At 44.1% G+C, this 19098-nt stretch overlaps 1 protein-coding gene across 2 annotated transcripts in view; it reads left to right on the forward strand.

Annotated features, from left to right (window-relative positions):
- SYCP2L (synaptonemal complex protein 2 like) overlaps positions 1 to 19098 on the forward strand; it is a 238888-nt gene that overhangs the window by 123643 nt on the left and 96147 nt on the right. For both annotated transcript variants that reach the window (XM_077492189.1, XM_077492188.1), the window contains 5 exons: positions 1055 to 1098; positions 6996 to 7056; positions 8825 to 8957; positions 10813 to 10862; positions 16618 to 16753. In XM_077492189.1, coding sequence (XP_077348315.1) covers positions 1055 to 1098; positions 6996 to 7056; positions 8825 to 8957; positions 10813 to 10862; positions 16618 to 16753 — 424 coding nt within the window. The remainder of the gene's footprint in view (positions 1 to 1054; positions 1099 to 6995; positions 7057 to 8824; positions 8958 to 10812; positions 10863 to 16617; positions 16754 to 19098) is intronic.

A 19098-nucleotide genomic window follows, 5' to 3' on the forward strand; every position in this document is an offset into this window, starting at 1 on the left:
CAACAGAGCCCCTAATTTTCCACTTCTTGATTAGAGTTTGAACACTGTTGATTGGCATTCTCAATTACTTGGTTATCTTTTAATTCCCTTTCATGTTTTTTACAGTTCAACTACCTTCTCCCGCAGATCCTTTGACAAATTATTATTATTATACAGGTTTTATATAGCTCCAACCGTTTGCGAAAGCTCTTAACAAAATAAAGGCAGACATTACAGTTACATTACAATTTGTACAAGAGGTATTAGAGGGCCCTGCTCATTAGAGCTTACAATCTAAAACGGAAGGGTCAATTGATACAAAAGGTAATGGCTGTGGGGGGTGAGCTGATGGAGGAAGTAAAATGGTGTTAGAAGCAAGATAGTCCTCTTTAAAGAGAGGGGTTTTCTGGGATCGTCTAAATATGGATAGATTAGGGGACAGTCAGACAGATTTGGGTAGGGCGTTCCAAAGGATGTGAGAAGCTCTGGCGAAAGCAGGAGGTCTTGGGAGGAGCGAGGAGAACAATTAGGTTGGTATTTTGGGACTAGGTTAGTGATGTAGCTGGGGGCAGAGTTATGGATGGCTTTGTAAATTATTGTTAGTACATTGAATTTTATTCATTGGGTGAGTGGATAGTAGTCCATTATGCTTTGCCTTTGCAGGGAGTGAAAGAGGAAGTAAACTCATCAGGGTTTACTTCCTCTTTAATCTGCAGGCAGTCCCCAATTTTGTGTTGCTTTTACAACAGTCTAAGAATTTCTGTGTCCCTTAAGGGATGAGAAAGAAAAAGCCTTTTCTTGAAGTCTATTGAGACACAGAGCTTTTAAAGCCCCCCCCCCCCCCCCCCCATGTTAATTTTCATAATACTTTGCTATAAAACCGAGGCATGATGATTGTAGGCAGGAGTTATCCTTTGCTAGCCAACCTTTCTCCTGTTGGTGGCAGTAATCCTGTGTTCTTCAATAGATTCCAAAATAACAGTTTTACAGTGAGTACAAGAATTATTATTTTTTGACTGAAATATCCTATTACATTTTAAATGTAAGCAGTAACAATTATATATTCTTATTTCAGCTGGTAATAGGGACGGTTGAAAGCCCAACGTCTTCTGCTAAAAGGTATTAGTAATGGTTTATTTAAGGCTTAGTTAGTATTTGGGGGCAGAATTAGCTTGTCTTACAGTCACAAATGACCAACGCTTACTAGTCTCTTAGATGTGTAGGCTGCATTTATTTTCACTTCTCAGGGTTATTTTCTTTTGTTTTTCCCCCTGGTGATCCTGCCAGTAACACACCACCTTAGAGTGACAACAATCGCTCACTGTATTGTATCAAGTACAAGTACTTATGTTTCTTTGGGGGGGAAAATGTAAGAAAATGAAATGATTTGCAATTAGGCACAGTAGACAGGTATACCAATTTAGACCTTCTGAAAGCTGGTTTTTGCCTATGGCTTACCCTGTTCCCCTTGTGACTTTGCTGATGCCTGCTCATCATTATTATTATACAGGATTTATATAGTGCCAACAGTTTACGCAACGCTTTACAACTTCAAGGTAGACTTTACAAATACAATACACTTTAATACAGTAGGAATCAGAGGGCACTGCTCCTTAGAGCTTACAATCTAAGGGAACGTCAAGAGATACAAGAGGTAATAACTGTGGGGGATGTGCTGAGGGAGATAAATGTACAGTTGTTAGGCAGGGACCAGATAGCCTTCTCTGAAGAGAGTTTTCAGGGATTGTCTGAAAGTGGATAAAGTAGGAGAAAATCGGACAGATTGGGGTAGAGCATTCCAGAGGATAGGAGAGGCTCTGGAGAAGTCCTGAAGGTGAGCATTGGATGAGGTGACAAGGGAGTTTGAGAGCAGGAGATCTCGAGAAGAGCGAGGAGAACGATTAGGTTGGTATTTTGAGACTAGGTTATTGATGTAGCTGGGGGTCGGGTTGTGAATGACTTTGTAAGTTATAGTTTGTATCTTGAATTTAATTTGTTGGCATCCAATGAAGGGATTGGCAGAGAGGTATAGCAGATGCTGAGCTGTTTGTGAGGTGGATGAGCCTGGCAGCAGCGTTCATCATGGACTGAAGTGGAGATTAGAGCTAAGCCAATGAGGAGGAAGTTTCAGTGGTTGAGGAGGGAGATGACCAGGGAGTGGATTAGAAGCTTTGTGGTAACATTGGTTGGAAGGGTATCTTGGAGATGTTGCGGAGGTTGAGGTGGCAAATTTTGGATAGCAATAGGATGTAGGTTCTAAAAAGTTGGTTCAGAGTGCAGGATTACACCTAAGACCTTGGCGTGGGGGGACAAGTTGATAGTTGAGCTGTTGATATTGACAGAGAAATCGGGGGAAGTGGCACCTGAGGGAGGAAATATCATGAGCTCTGTTTTGGATAGGTTGAGTTTGAGGAAGTGATGTGACATCCAGGCTGATATGTCTGCTAGTAAGTTGGTGACGCATAAGGAGACAGATGGAGATAGATTTGGGGGTCATCAGCGTAGAGATGATATTGAAAGCCATGGGAGGCAATCAACGGACCCAAGGAGGTAGTGTAGATTCAGAAAAGGAGAGTCCAAGAACAGAACCTTGGGGGACCCCAACGGGGAAAGGAAGAGAAAAGGAGGAAGTAGAGTTGTGACACTGAAGGAGAGGTTAGGTAGGTAGGATGAGAACCAGCGAAGAGTACAGTCATGGAGACCGAAGGAGTGAATTTTATTGAGTAGGAGTGGGTGGTCCACTGTGCCAAAGGCAGCAGAGAGATCCAGGAGAAGTAGTACAGAATAGTGTCCACTGGTTTTAGCCATTAGTAGGTTATTTGAGAGCAGTTTCCGTGGAGTGTTGAGGGCAAAATCCGGACTGAAGGGGATAAAGAAGTTTGTTCGTGGTCAGATGGTCGCTCAGTCGGTTGCAGACCAGTTTTCAAGAAGTTTGGAGGAGAAAACGAGTAAGGAGATGGCATATAGGTTGTTAAGATTTGTGGGGTCCAGTGAGGGCTTTTTAAGTACGGGGGCTGACTAGTGCATGTTTTAGAGCGTTTGGGAAGATGCCACAAGAGAGGGAGAGGTTGGAAATGTGAGTTAGGCTGCTTTCACACTGCAGCGGGAGCGGCGTCGGCGGTAAAGTGCCGCTATTTTTAGCGGCGCTTTACCGTCGTTTTAGCGGCGGTGTGCGGGCGCTAGCGGGGAAGTTTTAACCCCCGCTAGCGGCCGAAAAGGGGTTAAACCCGCCCGCAAAGCGCCGCTGCAGCGGCGCTTTGCCGGCGGTATTGCCGCGGTGTCCCATTGATTTCAATGGGTAGGAGCGGTTTAGGAGCGGTGAATACACCGCTCCTTCACCGCTGCAAAGATGCGGCTAGCAGGACTTTTTTCACCGTCCTGCCAGCGCATCCCTCCAGTGTGAAAGCCCTCCGGCTTTCACACTGGAGTTAAAGGGGCCGGTTTTTTTCAGGCGTTACACAGGCGCTATTTTTAGCGCTGTAACGCCTGAATACCGCCCCAGTGTGAAAGCAGCCTTAGAGTGTGTAGAATTGAGTCATAGGGCGAGCATGGCATTTGCAAGGGAGCAGGATCCCAGGGGTCAGGTGGTTAGATAAGTTTAGCAGCCTTATTAATACTACCAGGGTTGAATGAGGGAAGTAATGATTGTATCTGTGCACATGGAGTGTTGTGTGGGGGAGGTTTCTGTACGTTGGAGATCTCATCATGAATTGTATGAATCTTATTTTTGAAGTGATTGGCGATGTCCAGGGCGGTGAGTGCGTTAGAGGGTAGAGGCAGTGGAGGACAGAGTAGAGTGTTGAAGGTAGAGGATAGTTGATGTGGACTGGATGAGAACATGTTAATGAGTGTCATAAAGTAGGTCTGTTTGGCAGTGTGGAGACAGGAATAGCATTTTAGGAGGGCAGATTTATATTGTGTGAAATCTCCCTGGAACTCCGTATTATGCCACAGACTCTCGAGAGCGCAGGTACGTTTTCTGAGACTTCCGGTGTCGTCTGTTTGCCAGGGTTGTAGCAGTCGTGGGCCTAATTCCGCATGTAGTGAAGGGGGCAAGCTTGCCTATGGAGGAAGACAGTGAGCTGTTGTAGATGAAAATGGCTAGAATGGAGCAGGACAGGAGGGAGATTTTGTCATAGAAGTGATCGGTAGCAGAGTTGAGAAGAGACTGGTTGAGGTGGTGAGTTTTGTACGTGTAACTGTTACGCGGTTGGAGGGAGAGGAGGTGGAAGACAGGGAGAGAGCAAAACGAATAAGGTGGTGATCAGAGAGTGGGAGAGGATTGTTGGAAAGGTTGCACGGAGTGCACAGATAGAAAACAAGGTTAAGGGTGTTGACGTTGGAGAGAGTAGGAGCCTGTATCCATTGCTTCAGGTCAATAGATGAGGTTAGACTGAGACGTTTAGAAGTAATAGTAGTGGTAATGTTAACTGGCATATTGTAGTTACGGAGAATAACTGTGGGGATTAAAGAATTGAGAAAGTAGGGTAGCCAGGCAGAGAAGTAATCAAGGAATGCGGATACTGGTCCAGGGGGCTGCTAGATGACAGCAATTCTTAGACAAATGGGAGAGAATAGACAAATGCAATGTGCCTCAAAAGAGGAGAGTGTAGGAGAGGGAGGTGGGTGAAATACCTAATAGGTGCTGTATGGGGCTAGAAGGATTCCCACTCACCTCCCTTCCATTCACTTGGTCTGGGGGAGTGAGTCCAGAGAAGGCCATCATGGGAGAGGGTAGCAGAAGTAGTAGTATCCGATTCATGAGCCAAGTTTCAGTAATGGCCAGTGGGTTAAAGAAATTTGTGATAAAGTGGTGGGCGGTGAGGTTGTTACAGAGTGTGCATTCCAAAGGGCACAGGAGAAGAAGGGGGGGGGGGGGGCTGATTGTGGGAAAAAGAGGAATAGAGACTAAGTTATATGGGTTGCGGCTGCTGCCAGAGGGTGGTTTGGGGATCTGTCACCAGAGGTTAGGAGAAGCAGGAGGGTGAGGGAGGTAATGTGATTTATATGAAGGGGCATGCCTCAGAGTACTGGAGGTTTTATCAGTATATGGATGTAGACTGAGCAAGAGTTGGTGGGAGCAGTAATAGGGAGAGGACAAAAGGCAAGGTGATATGTATAAGCAGGGGGTGGAGAAGAGGGGTGAAGGTAAGAGAGTCTGAGGCGTGAGGACACAAATGTCAGGAGTAGTAAAGGGCGCATGTTCCACAGCGGAAGGCTAGCTGGGTCACCTGCAGTCTGTTAGGTGCTTTCCAGTGCAGCTTGCTATGTATGTTTGCTTTGTGCAATCGCTGAGATTGCAGAGATTGAAGTGCATATCACTCGTAGAAAGAATCACTTAAAGAAGCCTTAAGGATAGAAGCCTCTGCAATGTGCTGACCCCTTAAGGGTGGTCAAATGTATACTATTATACGGGTGGGTGGAAGTTTGTTAATTGAACATGAGTGAATGCAAGAATGCCTAACAATCAAAGTGGACATTTTGTTAATAAAGTCAGAATAGCAATAGACCTGAGGCCAAGATGAGAACAACAAATAAAACTTGGGTAAGATAGTCCAGAGCAACAAAAAACATCATCATGGTTATACACACAGGGCAACAGATAGAGAAGGCCACATACCAAAGACACATACGCAGAAAGAGCAAGCTGATCCCAATTTAACTTAAAGGTGGAAGATGTAGTTGAGCTGACACATACCTGTGGGGAGACAGAGAAGGAATGTTCAGATGAGGCAGAACTTGAAGCAGAGATTGTAGAAAGAATCACTTAGTGAAAGCCTTAAGGATAGAAGCCCCTGCAATGTGCTCCCCCAGTAATCAATGCTCATAAGTTACTCGGGCATTAGTAATGTGGGGTGACCTAGTTGCACAAATTCCTAGAATTTGGACAATAGTCTGCTGCTGGTTATGGCAACTTGCATGCTACAGTGTTAATTTTGCAGACAAAAATATTTTCGTCATAGTTTTCATCAGCTGCATGTTATCAGTGACTAATTAGAATTAGTTAAATTGATGAAAATTAGGACAAATCAATTCCAGTTTTCATTTGGTCAACTAAAATCTCCTTTTCATTTTAGTTGACTAAAATCAAATGGGTTTAGTTAAATTGTAATGTATTATTTAAGCATTTCTCTTGAATTGCCACACTTATTATATACTACTGGAGTAAAAACCTAATAATGTTATTTATGGTATTATGGTTTGAACATGCAATACAGACACAGATTTAGCCATTGTGATAATGTCTTTATAAATAAAAGCAAACTTAAAAAAACAAAAATATTGCTTTTTGATGAACAGAAGTGCAACTTTAAAATATATAAAAAAAAAAGTAAACTATTGGATGTAATGCCAGGATGGAAATAAATGGGAGTGAGGAAATGCACAGGGCGGGGTGCATTATATTTTGAGGATCGGAAGGTGACCTACAAGTGGGAATGGGAAAGTAAATGGGAGTGAGAGCAGAGAACTGGACGGTCTGGGAAGGCTGTCACATCCATACACAAATCAGATCAGGGATTTCTGTGGTTTGCAGGGCATTGCTCCAGAACTCCCGGTCAGCAGGCAGGCAGAGAGAGCCTACATCTCCCAGACAATACAGCTTGCTGATAGTCAGGGGGCTGGGACTTTAACAGACAGGTGGATCTCCAAGGAAAGAGGTGGTTCAGGTGGGCACTGGAGATTTTAGTCAACTAAAATACGACCAAAACTAAAACAATTCAGATGACTAAAATACGACTAAAACAAAAAATGGCATTTTATGCAAAAGACTGACTAAAACTAAATCGAAATTTGATATCAAAATTACCAGTGGCGTGCTAGGCCAGCCTGTTGGGACATGGGCATACAAGGAGAGATTTGTAAAAGGGCTGGCATTCTGATTAACTTAGACAAACCTTGCAATGCGTGTGGACAAACCAGCAGGAAATACATTCATCACATTTGGCTTTCTGGGTGATGGTGTGCTCTAACACTTGTTTTGTAATTGATCATTTCCATTCTTTCTTTTTGATTAGGACACTGGTCCTTACACCCTCAAGGCCAATAACAAGAGCTTCTCTCACTGACCAAAAAAAGGTAGTTTTAATTTATTAATTAGACCTACTGTTTAGCTTGGAATATCTTCAGAATTGACCAGTTTGTATGATTTACAATTTTGGAAAATTTAAAGACGGAAGAAGGATTGTATAAATTGAAAGAAAATCAAACGGTCTTGGGTATACTTACCCTGTTTCCCCGAAAATAAGACCTAGTGTGATTGACAGCGATGGCTGCAATATAAGCCCCAAATAAGTCCTACACTGTTTCCCCGAAAAATAAGCCCTACGCTGAAAATAAGACCTACAAGGACTTTAACTAGGGCTTATTTTGGGGGGGGGGGGGGTTATATTGCAGCCATCACCGACAATCACGCAAGGTCTTATTTTTAGGGGAAACAGGGTATTGAAAATTATACATTTCATGTTCATTTGTTTAATACTATTGTATTGCATGTTTAATAAACTGTGAAAATGCTTGCATTTATTACTTATTTCTCAGTTACCTTGAAACAGTGAATTGGAGTGCTCAGGAAGTTGCACAGTCCTGTCCTGTGTAAGAAGACCTGTGATTCACATGATCCGTTGGATATTCCTCAGATGAGTAGAAGCAAAACACACTCATGCTTCTCTCCTGTTTGCATTACATTTTTGTACTGAAGTAGCTGACGGGAGATCGGCCAGCTCCTCAGTGCTGTAGCCAGCAGTGCAAGTTACTTTCTCCCTATGCCATTAGGTTACCTGTACACTCCTCCCACCCAGCTAACCTTGCAACCCAGCTACCTCCACACCAAGATAACAGAAAAAACTACCTGGTCACTTCCCACCCCCCCAGCTGACATCCCTTCATGGTTCTTTCCCAACTTAAAGTATTATTAAACCCTCAACCGTAAAATCAGTCTATATATGCAGTAAAGCATGCTTGTTATACTCCCTGTGGAACCTAAGGCGTTAATACTCTGCATTGTGTAAAAAGGCTGTTGGATCCTGTATGCACAGATCCTCCTCTTCTTTCACTGACTCCAGAATAGGTCTGGATACGACAGGGCTACTGGAGTCAGAAAGCAAATGCTCAGTTTGGTGTGTATTGCTGGAGAGTTTTGTTTCTTTCTTCTTTAAAGTGTTAATAAAGGCAAGTTTTTTTTTTTAATTTAAGGAGTAGTGTTCACAGTTCTATTTTAATCTCCTATACAAAATGCAGGGTATGACAGACCCAAAATGTTTTTGCATGTAAAGTTATCTGCTTTATAGATGTCCTTAATGCCTAAAGAACTGTAATGGGCAAATAGTGATTTCCGTTCCTGAAGCTGTGCTTGGCTCTAAAGTAAGGTTATCCATCATCAAAAGCATGGATTGGTAGTGAAAAAAATGTTTAGATGCTTGTTTGCTTTCTGTTTGATATTTAGACCTCATTCAATTGCAATGACCCCTATTTCCATGCATATGGCCGTGTTTATGTGCCCAGGGAATGAATGGTGTTCTGTGCAGCCAGCCTGTCAAAATCCATTGCTGCCTGAAAGGCGCAGCTGTTGTCTGGATCTTTCCCGCACATCCCAGTTTTTACATCTGTACATGGACGGACACACAGCTTTATGCACAGATAATAATCATCCAGAGGTGTGCATCCATGCTTCTAGGGATAGCTGCTAATAGGCTAGCTGCAAAGAATGCTGTCATTCCCCTGGTGCACCTGCAGGGCCATATGGGTCTATGTACCCACGAGAATGAAGCTTTAAAGTGAACATAAGGCCAAGTTTAACCATAATATCCTCCAAAATGATTGGCAAAATCTTTTTCCAATCTTTTAGCCACAGACTGTAAGGAAAAAAAATGTGATTTCTTCTGAAAGTGCGGCTGAAAGTGAAAAGAGCTGGATTGTGGAACATAAGAAATCTGCCGATTATAGCCGTAAAAAGACAAAACCAAAGAGTAAACTGAAAGGTATTGAGTTCTTTCAAAAGTGGAAGTATATTGCATACCACAACTTACTGATTTAAAAATGTATTGCATATAAATGTTGGTTGTCATACCTGCCAAATGATTTAAAGCTCTGTTCAACCCCTGCCAGACTATGTAGCCAGGTCGGTGATCTCACTTTTCTTGACTGCAGTAAAGCAATAAAGCTTTAATGAATACATGTTTAAAAATGTATATATGTGTATGTGTAAAATTTATATATTTACATATATATATATAATATATATATTAGCTTCAACTAATGATTATTTTGTCTGTCGATTAATGATAACGATTATTTTTATTTTATTTTTTTTTACTTAATCTAGTGTTCTTTTTTTGATTAGCTAATTAATTCTTTGGATAACCTTACAAAAAATATATATAATATATGTATGTATGTCGTTATATTCTTTTGTCGTACTTTTTTTTTTTTATGTTTTGTTCTTTTCTGTTCAGAAGTTCATGAATGTTTATAATTTATTTTTATTACAATGCTTTCTTTTTTTTTAAGGGGGGGGGACAGGACAGTGTCAGTATGTTTTTTTTTTTTTTTTTTTTTTTTTTTTTACAATTTTTTTTTTATTTACTGCAATTTATTTTTTATCAGCCCTGTTGCGGGGGCTTTGGTGAGATATGAGGGGTCTTAACAGACCTCTGACATCTCCCATTTAAGATGGGGAAAGGGACTAGGCCCTTTCTCTGTAGCCTCCACTGCACTGATAATGAATGGAGAGAAGACAGCGGCTTCTCTTCATTCATTAACTGAGACATCGTAAACACAGGAGGTTACAATGTTTCCGTTATGTCAGTGGACAGAGTCAGTGGTCACTGACTCTGTCTATTCAGAAAACTAAGGATTTACCGGGTCCTACCTCCACTCTCCATCCTGAGATACCGAGGGGGACAGATGCACGGAGGGGGACATATGCACGGAGGGGGACACCCACGGAGAAGAGAGGGAGACACGGAGCAGCATGGAGGGGGACACGGGGAAGAGGGGGGGACAGATGAATGGAGGAGAGAGGGAGACACGGAGCAGCATGGAGGGGGACACGGGGAAGAGGGGGGGACAGATGAATGGAGGAGAGAGGGAGACACGGAGCAGCATGGAAGGGGACAGCAGCGTGGAGGGGGACACGGAGAAGAGAGGGCGACAGATGCACGGAGGTGAGGGAGAGACACGGAGAAGAGGGGGGGACAGATGAATGGAGAAGAAAGGGAGACACGGAGCAGCATGGAGAAGGACGGATGGGGACTGGAGGAGGATAGGGGACAGTCAGTGGCGATCATGTGTGGGAGAGGAGCACCGTGCTGAAAGCCGCTGTAGGGGTGTATTGACCTGCAACGTGTGACGCGTCAATGCCTTTCATGCACGTCGACGTAATTTTGTAGTCAACGTAATCGATTACGTCGACTTGTGGTTGCAGCTCTAATATATTAATATATATATTTATATATATATATATATATATATATATTAATATTGTTCTGAATAACCTTTTGGGGGATATATATAAATAACAAATTTGCATCACATACTGGCTTCTTAGAAGATCTCCCTGCCACCCTCCATCAATCATACATGCCATGACATTTTATTTTACTCTTTCTGCTCAAGCAGATGTATTCTCTGTTCTCTTCATGTATTAATAATGGAAAAGGTTATGTCAGGACCAGGTTGATGAAGTTCCACTCAAAACCCTTATCTACCCAACAGGAAAAACAATTGATTTGGAGGTTTCTGTGTAAAGCTTTTTTTCTGAGAAGTTATATACATATGTGTGCAACAATGTTAATATCTAGTCATTAGTCACTGGAAATATTTAATTTATTACAGTGCTGCCATTATCTTCTGAAAGTAGCAATGAAGACATGTTGAAAAATATGGTATGTATTTCTCTCATTTTCTGCTCCGTGTTATCTAGGCAGTGATAAACATGGTGGGGTCCATGGTTATCGGCTGTAGCACATACAATTATTGCATGCATTGGTGGGTGGGAGGGGTGCTGCACACCATACCTACACTAAGGGTGAGGAGGGAAATGGTTACCCGCCTTTTATCAATGTAATAGTAAGCTGGGTTCCATTCCCATGAATTGAGCTTTCCAGCCAATTGGCAGAGCTTGGTGTGGCCAACAGACTATGTGGTCTGCATATTAGAGTAAGTAGCTGCAACAGCATACAACTTGGGGGGGCTTTTGCCACAAGTTGTGGATTGTCCACCTGCCACATTACTTGCCACGTCACCTGCCACAAGTTGTGGATTGTCCACTTGCCACGTTACTTGCCACGTCACCTGCCACAAGTTGTGGATTGTCCACTTGCCACGTCACCTCCCACAAGTTGTGGATTGTCCACCTGCCACGTCACTTGCCACATCACCTGCCACAAGTTGTGGATTGTCCACTTGCCACGTCACCTGCCACAAGTTGTGGATTGTCCACTTGCCACAAGTTGTGGATTGTCCACTTGCCACGTCACCTGCCACAAGTTGTGGATTGTCCACTTGCCACGTCACCTGCCACAAGTTGTGGATTGTCCACTTGCCACGTCACCTGCCACAAGTTGTGGATTGTCCACTTGCCACGTCACTTGCCACAAGTTGTGGATTGTCCACTTGCCACGTCACCTGCCACAAGTTGTGGATTTCCACTTGCCACGTCATTTGCCACAAATTGTAGATTGTCCACCTGCCACATCAGCTGCTACGTTACTTGCCACAAGTTGCGAATTGTCCACTTGCCACGTCACCTGCCACAAGTTGTGGATTGTCCACTTGTCACGTCACCTGCCACAAGTTGTGGATTGTCCACTTGCTACGTCACTTGCTACGTCACTTGCTACGTCACCTGCCACGTCACTTGCTACGTCACCTGCCACGTCACCTGCCACAAGTTGTGGATTTCCACTTGCCACGTCACCTGCCACAAGTTGTGGATTGTCCACCTGCCACATCACCTGCTCCGTCACTTGCCACAAGTTGTGGATTGTCCACTTGCCACATCACCGGCCACGTCACCTGCCACAAGTTGTGGATTGTCCACTTGCCACGTCACCTGCCACAAGTTGTGGATCGTCCACTTGCCACAAGTTGTGGATTGTCCACTTGCCACGTTACCTGCCACAAGTTGTGGATTGTCCACTTGCCACGTCACTTGCCACAAGTTGTGGATTGTCCACTTGCCACGTCACCTGCCACAAGTTGTGGATTGTCCACTTGCCACGTCACCTGCCACAAGTTGTGGATTGTCCACTTGCCACGTCACTTGCTACGTCACCTGCCACGTCACCTGCCACAAGTTGTGGATTGTCCACTTGCCACGTCACCTGCCAAAAGTTGTGGATTGACCACTTGCCACGTCACTTGCTACGTCACCTGCCACAAGTTGCGAATTGTCCACCTGCTACGTCACTTGCCACAAGTTGTGGATTGTCCACTTGCCACATCACCTGCCACGTCACCTGCCACAAGTTGTGGATTTCCACTTGCCACGTCGCCTGCCACAAGTTGTGGTTTGTCCACTTGCCACATCACCTGCCACGTCACCTGCCACGTCACCTGCCACAAGTTGTGGATTTCCACTTGCCACGTCGCCTGCCACAAGTTGTGGATTGTCCACTTGCCACATCACTTGCCACAAGTTGTGGATTGTCCACTTGTCACGTCACTTGCCATGTCACCTGCCACATCATTTGCCTGAACTCTCCTCTGTTATCTTATCAGTACATGTAAAGAGGGTAGTTTCTAGGCAGTTAACCTCCCTGGCGGTATGATTCGTTCTGGTTTTAGGTGCTGAAAGCGGTACAATTATTTTGCATGGAAATTTGGTGTTTTATATTGTAGTCCTGTAATTCTTAGGAATAACGCTCTTAAATCTGTTCAAACCAGAGTCTAGTAGACATCCCGGGTATGATAAAGTTTATAATATAATAAATAATAAAAATTATTCAATAATGTAATCAAATCCTAAAACACTGAAAAAGGGACACTTTCTGGTTGCTATGGACAATCTCCAAATTCCAGCCATAAAAAACAGTATTTATAATATAAAAGTGCATGCAGGGCACTGCACAGACCACTAGGGACAAAGGCGGTGTGTATTTTTTTATACAGTACTGTAATCTGTAAGATTACAGTACTGTGTGTTTTGTGTACTTTTACTTTTTTGAATTTGGTGCCGATCTCCTCTCCCGTGCGCCGTAACGTCGCAGGGAGCGGAGCTCGGCGGCATTTGGCACTGTGAATCGAGCGGAGGACAGCTTGATCACACAGCGCGGAGGACATCGCTGGATCCAGGGGACAAGGTAAGTAACTTCTCCGTGTCCTCCCTGTATCCAGCGATGCGATCCCGAGTCTGGCTCGGGGTTACCACTCGTGGAACTAAAATCCCAACCCGAGCCAGACTCTGGATCACCGCTAGAGAGGTTACGTTTAGAAGATTTTTTTTGAAACGCAAAAAAAAGGGTTCAGACCGATGTTCAGAGGCATTTGAAATGCTAAATGTCTCTAACAGCTTGTAAAAGCTGCTAAACGCAGTAACTTACATTTACCAGTGTTTCGTTTACAGATGTAAACGCAACTAAATGGCTGTTTTTTTTAGATGCTTAAGTTAAATCTTTCTGGAGAAGTTGAACAACGTCCCGTGTACATGAAGCCTTATGCCCCGTACACACGTTTTGATTATCGGACCACAAAAGTCGCTATCGGACAGATCGTTCGGTAATCTGATCGTTAGTACGCAGCTTTCGACAGCCGATCACGACAGTCCATCCAACCAAATCCGAAGGGACAAACAGGAAAACTTTGGTCGGATGACAGCCCATCGTATGACAATCGTGTAGTCAGTACAATATGCGTCCGATAAACGTTGTTCGACAAATGCAACGCATGAGCGGAAACACGATAATAAACCAGAAAGACACACAGGTCACACGTATTTGACATCATTTAAAATACGTAGCTATGCACAACGGACGATTTTTCCAGAATCGTATGAAAAAAAAGCTTACACACATTTTGCACTGTTGTATTCGATCTTAGTCATATGCAGCAAAATGTGAACGATCTGTCTTACGATAATCTTAATGTGTGTACGGGGCATTAGGCTTCATGCACACCAGACGCCGGTGCAAACTCTGCTGGACACATGTTTTTAAAAGCTGAAATTGACGTTTAGAAACGCCCGTTTTGCCACGATTTTTACTGCAATTTAGCGGCGTTTTTCCACGTTTGCATCTAGAAGCGTTTAGTTAAGATAACATCATAGACCCTCCCCAAGCTCAAAAAACAGTATTAACTATTTCAGCCATTTTGTGAGACCAGAGTGAGTAGCAGCAGCTTTGAGAGCAGCAGTGTGCTTATGTTTAGCGTGTCACTTGCCATGTCACCTGCCACAAGTTGTGGATTGTCCACTTGCCACAAGTTGTGGATTGTCCACCTGCCACGTTACTTGCCACGTCACCTGCCACAAGTTGTGGATTGTCCACTTGCCACGTCACTTGCCACAAGTTGTGGATTGTCCACCTGCCACGTTACTTGCCACGTCACCTGCCACAAGTTGTGGATTGTCCACTTGCCACGTCACCTGCCACAAGTTGTGGATTGTCCACTTGCCACGTCACCTGCCACAAGTTGTGGATTGTCCACTTGCCACAAGTTGTGGATTGTCCACCTGCCACATCACTTGCCACGTCACCTGCCACAAGTTGTGGATTTCCACTTGCCACGTCACCTGCCACAAGTTGTGGATTGTCCACTTGCCACGTCACCTGCCACACGTTGTGGATTGTCCACCCTCCACGTCACTTGCTACGTCACCTGCCACGTCACCTGCCATAAGTTGTGGATTTCCACTTGCCATGTCACCTGCCACAAGTTGTGGTTTGTCCACATGCCACGTCACCTGCTACGTCACTTGCCACAAGTTGTGGATTGTCCACTTGCCACATCACCTGCCACAAGTTGTGGATTGTCCACCTGCCACGTCACCTGCCACAAGTTGTGGATTGTCCACTTGCCACGTCACTTACCACGTCACCTGCCACGGCACTTGCCACAAGTTGCGGATTGTCCACTTGCCACGTCACTTGCCACAAGTTGTGGATTGTCCACCTGCCACGTTACTTGCCACATCACCTGCCACAAGTTGTGGATTGTCCACTTGCCACGTCGCCTGCCACGTGGATTGTCCACTTGCCACGTCACCTGCCACAAGTTGTGGATTGTCCACTTGCCACGTCACCTGCCACAAGTTGTGGATTGTCCACTTGCCACGTCACTTGCCACAAGTTGTGGATTGTCCACTTGCCACAAGTTGTGGATTGTCCACCTGCCACGTCACCTGCTACGTCACTTGCCACAAGTTGTGGATTGTCCACTTGCCACATCACCTGCCACAAGTTGTGGATTGTCCACTTGCCACGTCACCTGCCACACGTTGTGGATTGTCCACTTGCCACATCACCTGCCACAAGTTGTGGATTGTTCACTTGCCACATCACTTGCCACAAGTTGTGGATTGTCCACTTGGCACGTCACTTGCCATGTCACCTGCCACATCATTTGTCATGTCACTTGCCACAAGTTGTGGATTATCCACTTACCACATCACCTGCCAAAAGTTGTGGATTGTCCACTTGCCACGTCACTTGCTACGTCACCTGCCACCAGTTGTGGATTGTCCACTTGCCACGTCACTTGCCACTTCACCTGCCACAAGTTGTGGATTGTCCACTTGCCACCTGCCATGTCACTTGCCACAAGTTGTGGATTGTCCACTTGCCACATCACTTGCTACCTGCCATGTCACTTGCCACAAGTTTTAATGGTTTTTCATCATTTGCCATCATTTTTGAGATTTTTAATGTAAAAATAAGGTCACCTTTAAAAACGCTTATAAACGAAAACGTGGCAAAACGCGGTAACAACGTTTTGTGTCTGAAACGTGGAAAACTTTTGCGTCTGAAACCATTTTTTTGCTTCTGAAAAAACAAGATTAAACGCAACTGCATAAAAACTGCAAAAAGCTAGAGTGTGTACATTGACACATAGGATAACATTGAATGAGTTCAGGGGCAGTTGAAAAAGTGTCCAACTGCCTCTGAACACGTGTTTAACAGCGTCTCGTGTGCATGAGGCCTTAGTTGGCTTTTTTTTTTAGTTATTGGCTAACCAGGTAGTGAATCAAGGAAAATGATGAAGCCCCATTGTTGGCATCTCTTGTTTGAATCCTAACATGTTCTCTTTAGTGTTGGCTGCTTAATGTTTTGTTCAAGTGCACTGCATTACAGGGGGAAAATTCCCCAATAATTTTAGAAACATAGACTAGGGTTGCGCTGATACCATTTTTAAAGTTAACGTAATGTCCAGCCACAATATTTTTTGTAAAGAACGACGAAGGCTTGGAAACCCCTCTCAAGCTTTCACTGCTATCCATTGTCGGGGCAATTTATCATTACTTAGTAGAATAAGGTTAAAAAACGTGAACATTAATTGTTTCAGCCTATAGCAGGATAAATCAGTCAAGAGTTCTAAACCTTCCTCACGCTAACCAAACCTTTTTTGCCTAACATACAAAAACAGTACTGTGTTGTCCTAGTGACTTGGATTTGTCTCTCTCTCTCTCTTTCTTTCTCTTTCCAGCCCAGATCTTCTTCGTTTACAGTTCTAAAACAGACCAAACCAGGAAAGGGTAGGGCAGAGAGCCTTTCATTCTCTGATGTAAACCTGTCAGGGGTTTCAGGCCTCCTAACTCCTGGAAATACCACACGGCAATCAAGTGAGTGTTTTTTGTTTTGAATTGCTCTTTATTTGCACTGTTCTAATGACTAAATTGCTGAATTGGTTTTATTCAGAGAAACCACAGACAAACTAGTTAATTAATCAAGCATTTCTTTATCGTACATCACGAGACACAGAGCCATAGTAATAACTATATGGGTATATAGGGCACCTTCAGGCGATGGACACTGGCACACCCTAGACAGGAAGTTCACTCCCTATATAACTTCTTCCCTTACCAGGAGTACTTTAGTTTTTTTTCTCCGGTGCTTAAGGTATTGGTCACGATTGAAGATATGCCCTGGGGAGTTCCGCTGGAAGGATACTTTACTGGATTGAGACCAGCTACTACAGACTGGATCCATCCAAAGTGCCACTGAGGCCAAAATTTAACCAGGCCTCATTTAAGAAGAACAAGTTTTTGCCTATAACACCTCTTTGGCGGGCTGGACCCTGGGACCCAGTGCTTTGGTCATACTCCCATAACCATAAAGTTTTCCTGGCGGGGTGCTATACAGGTCCAAGGGAGTGGATCACTGATAAAAAGGGACACGTTCCTTGAAGGTTTTCTAAACGCAGCCCGCCATGATGGGTGAAGGTTGGATCTGTCTGTTGTCAGCAGTATCCTGTGGCGAGGATAAGGTAAGGGAAGAAGCCTAGAAACCGTAAAAAGTCCACCTATAGTTTTTGTTCCTTGAGTAAAATGTCATGCCTTAAAGTCTCTGCTAGAGGGAGTAAATGCACAAAGCTATGTACGTTGCCTCTCAGTTCAGCTCTGTGTCAAGCAGCTAAACAGCATGTTTGTGGTCTCATTCATGCAGCATTGTTCAGGGGGGACTCCTGTCCAGGAATAAGTTTGCCGTTACTGCACTTTCCCTTATCGTCATTCAGGACAGCCACTATGAGAGATGGTCTCCTCCTCTTCCTCTAGGAAACACTGCGCCAGCCCATAAATTCTTACTTCCCCTGCCGGACCTCAGTTGTTTGTGTTTTTCCTCCGGTGGGGAGACACTGTGCACTGGACCGGGATAGAGAGCAATCGGGGGGACTGTGGCCATTTTAAGAACCCCTAAAGAAGCAGGGGCTTCCAGGGTAAAACGAGCGGTACTTACCTGCAGCAGAAGCCACCCCTTCCTTGCCGAGTGCGGCATCAGGTTGTGGGGGTACCCCTATCGCGTTCACAGGGCTGCAGCAGGGTAACCGTCCGCTCTCCCTGTACTCTGTATAGGCCGTAAATTTTTGGAACCAGCAGGTGACGTCATTTTCGGCGGAGGGCGGACATAGTTACATAGTTAGTCAGGTTGAAAAAAGACACAAGTCCATCCAGTTCAACCAAAAAAAAAAAAAAATAAATAAATAAAATAAAATATACTATACATACATATACACATATACACATATACATACATACATACATACATACATATATATATATATACACACACACACACACACACACACACACACACACACACACACACACACACACACACACACACACACACATACATACATACATACATACATACATACATACATACATACATACATACATACATACACACATACATATACCAGCCCATATACCCAATTCTATACCCACAGTTGATCCAGAGGAAGGCAAAAAACCCCAGCAGAGCATGATCCAATTTGCTAAAGCAGGGGAAAAAATTCCTTCCTGATCCCCCGAGAGGCAATCGGATTTTCCCCGGATCAACTTTACCTATAAATTTTAGTACCCAGTTATATTACGTACACTTAGGAAATAATCCAGGCCTTTCTTAAAGCAATCCACTGAGCTGGCCATAACCACCTCCTGCAGGGAGTCTATTCCACATTTTCACAGCTCTTACTGTGAAGAAACCTTTCCGTATTTGGAGATGAAATCTCTTCTCCTCTAGACGTAAAGAGTGCCCCCTTGTCCTCTTTGTTGACTTTAAAGTGAATAACTCGACACCAAGTTCCCTATATGGACCCCTTATATATTTGTACATGTTGATCAAATCCCCCCTTAATCTCCTCTTATCAAGAGTGAATAAATTCAGTTCCTCTAATCTTTCCTCATAGCTGAGTTGCTCCATGCCTCTTATCAGTTTGGTTGCCCTTCTCTGCACTTTCTCCAGTTCCCCGATATCCTTTTTGAGAACTGGTGCCCAAAACTGAACGGCATATTCCAGATGAGGTCTTACTAATGATTTGAACAGGGGCAAAATGATATCTCTCTCTCTGGAGTACATACCTCTCTTAATACAGGAAAGGACTTTGCTCGCTTTGGAAACCGCAGCTTGGCATTGCATGCTATTATTGAGCTTATGATCTACCAAAACCCCCAGATCCTTCTCC

This window comes from Lithobates pipiens, unplaced genomic scaffold (assembly GCF_037356315.1).
Source record: "Lithobates pipiens isolate NorthernLeopardFrog02 unplaced genomic scaffold, aLitPip1_a1.2 Scaffold_19, whole genome shotgun sequence".
NCBI lineage: Eukaryota > Metazoa > Chordata > Amphibia > Anura > Ranidae > Lithobates > Lithobates pipiens.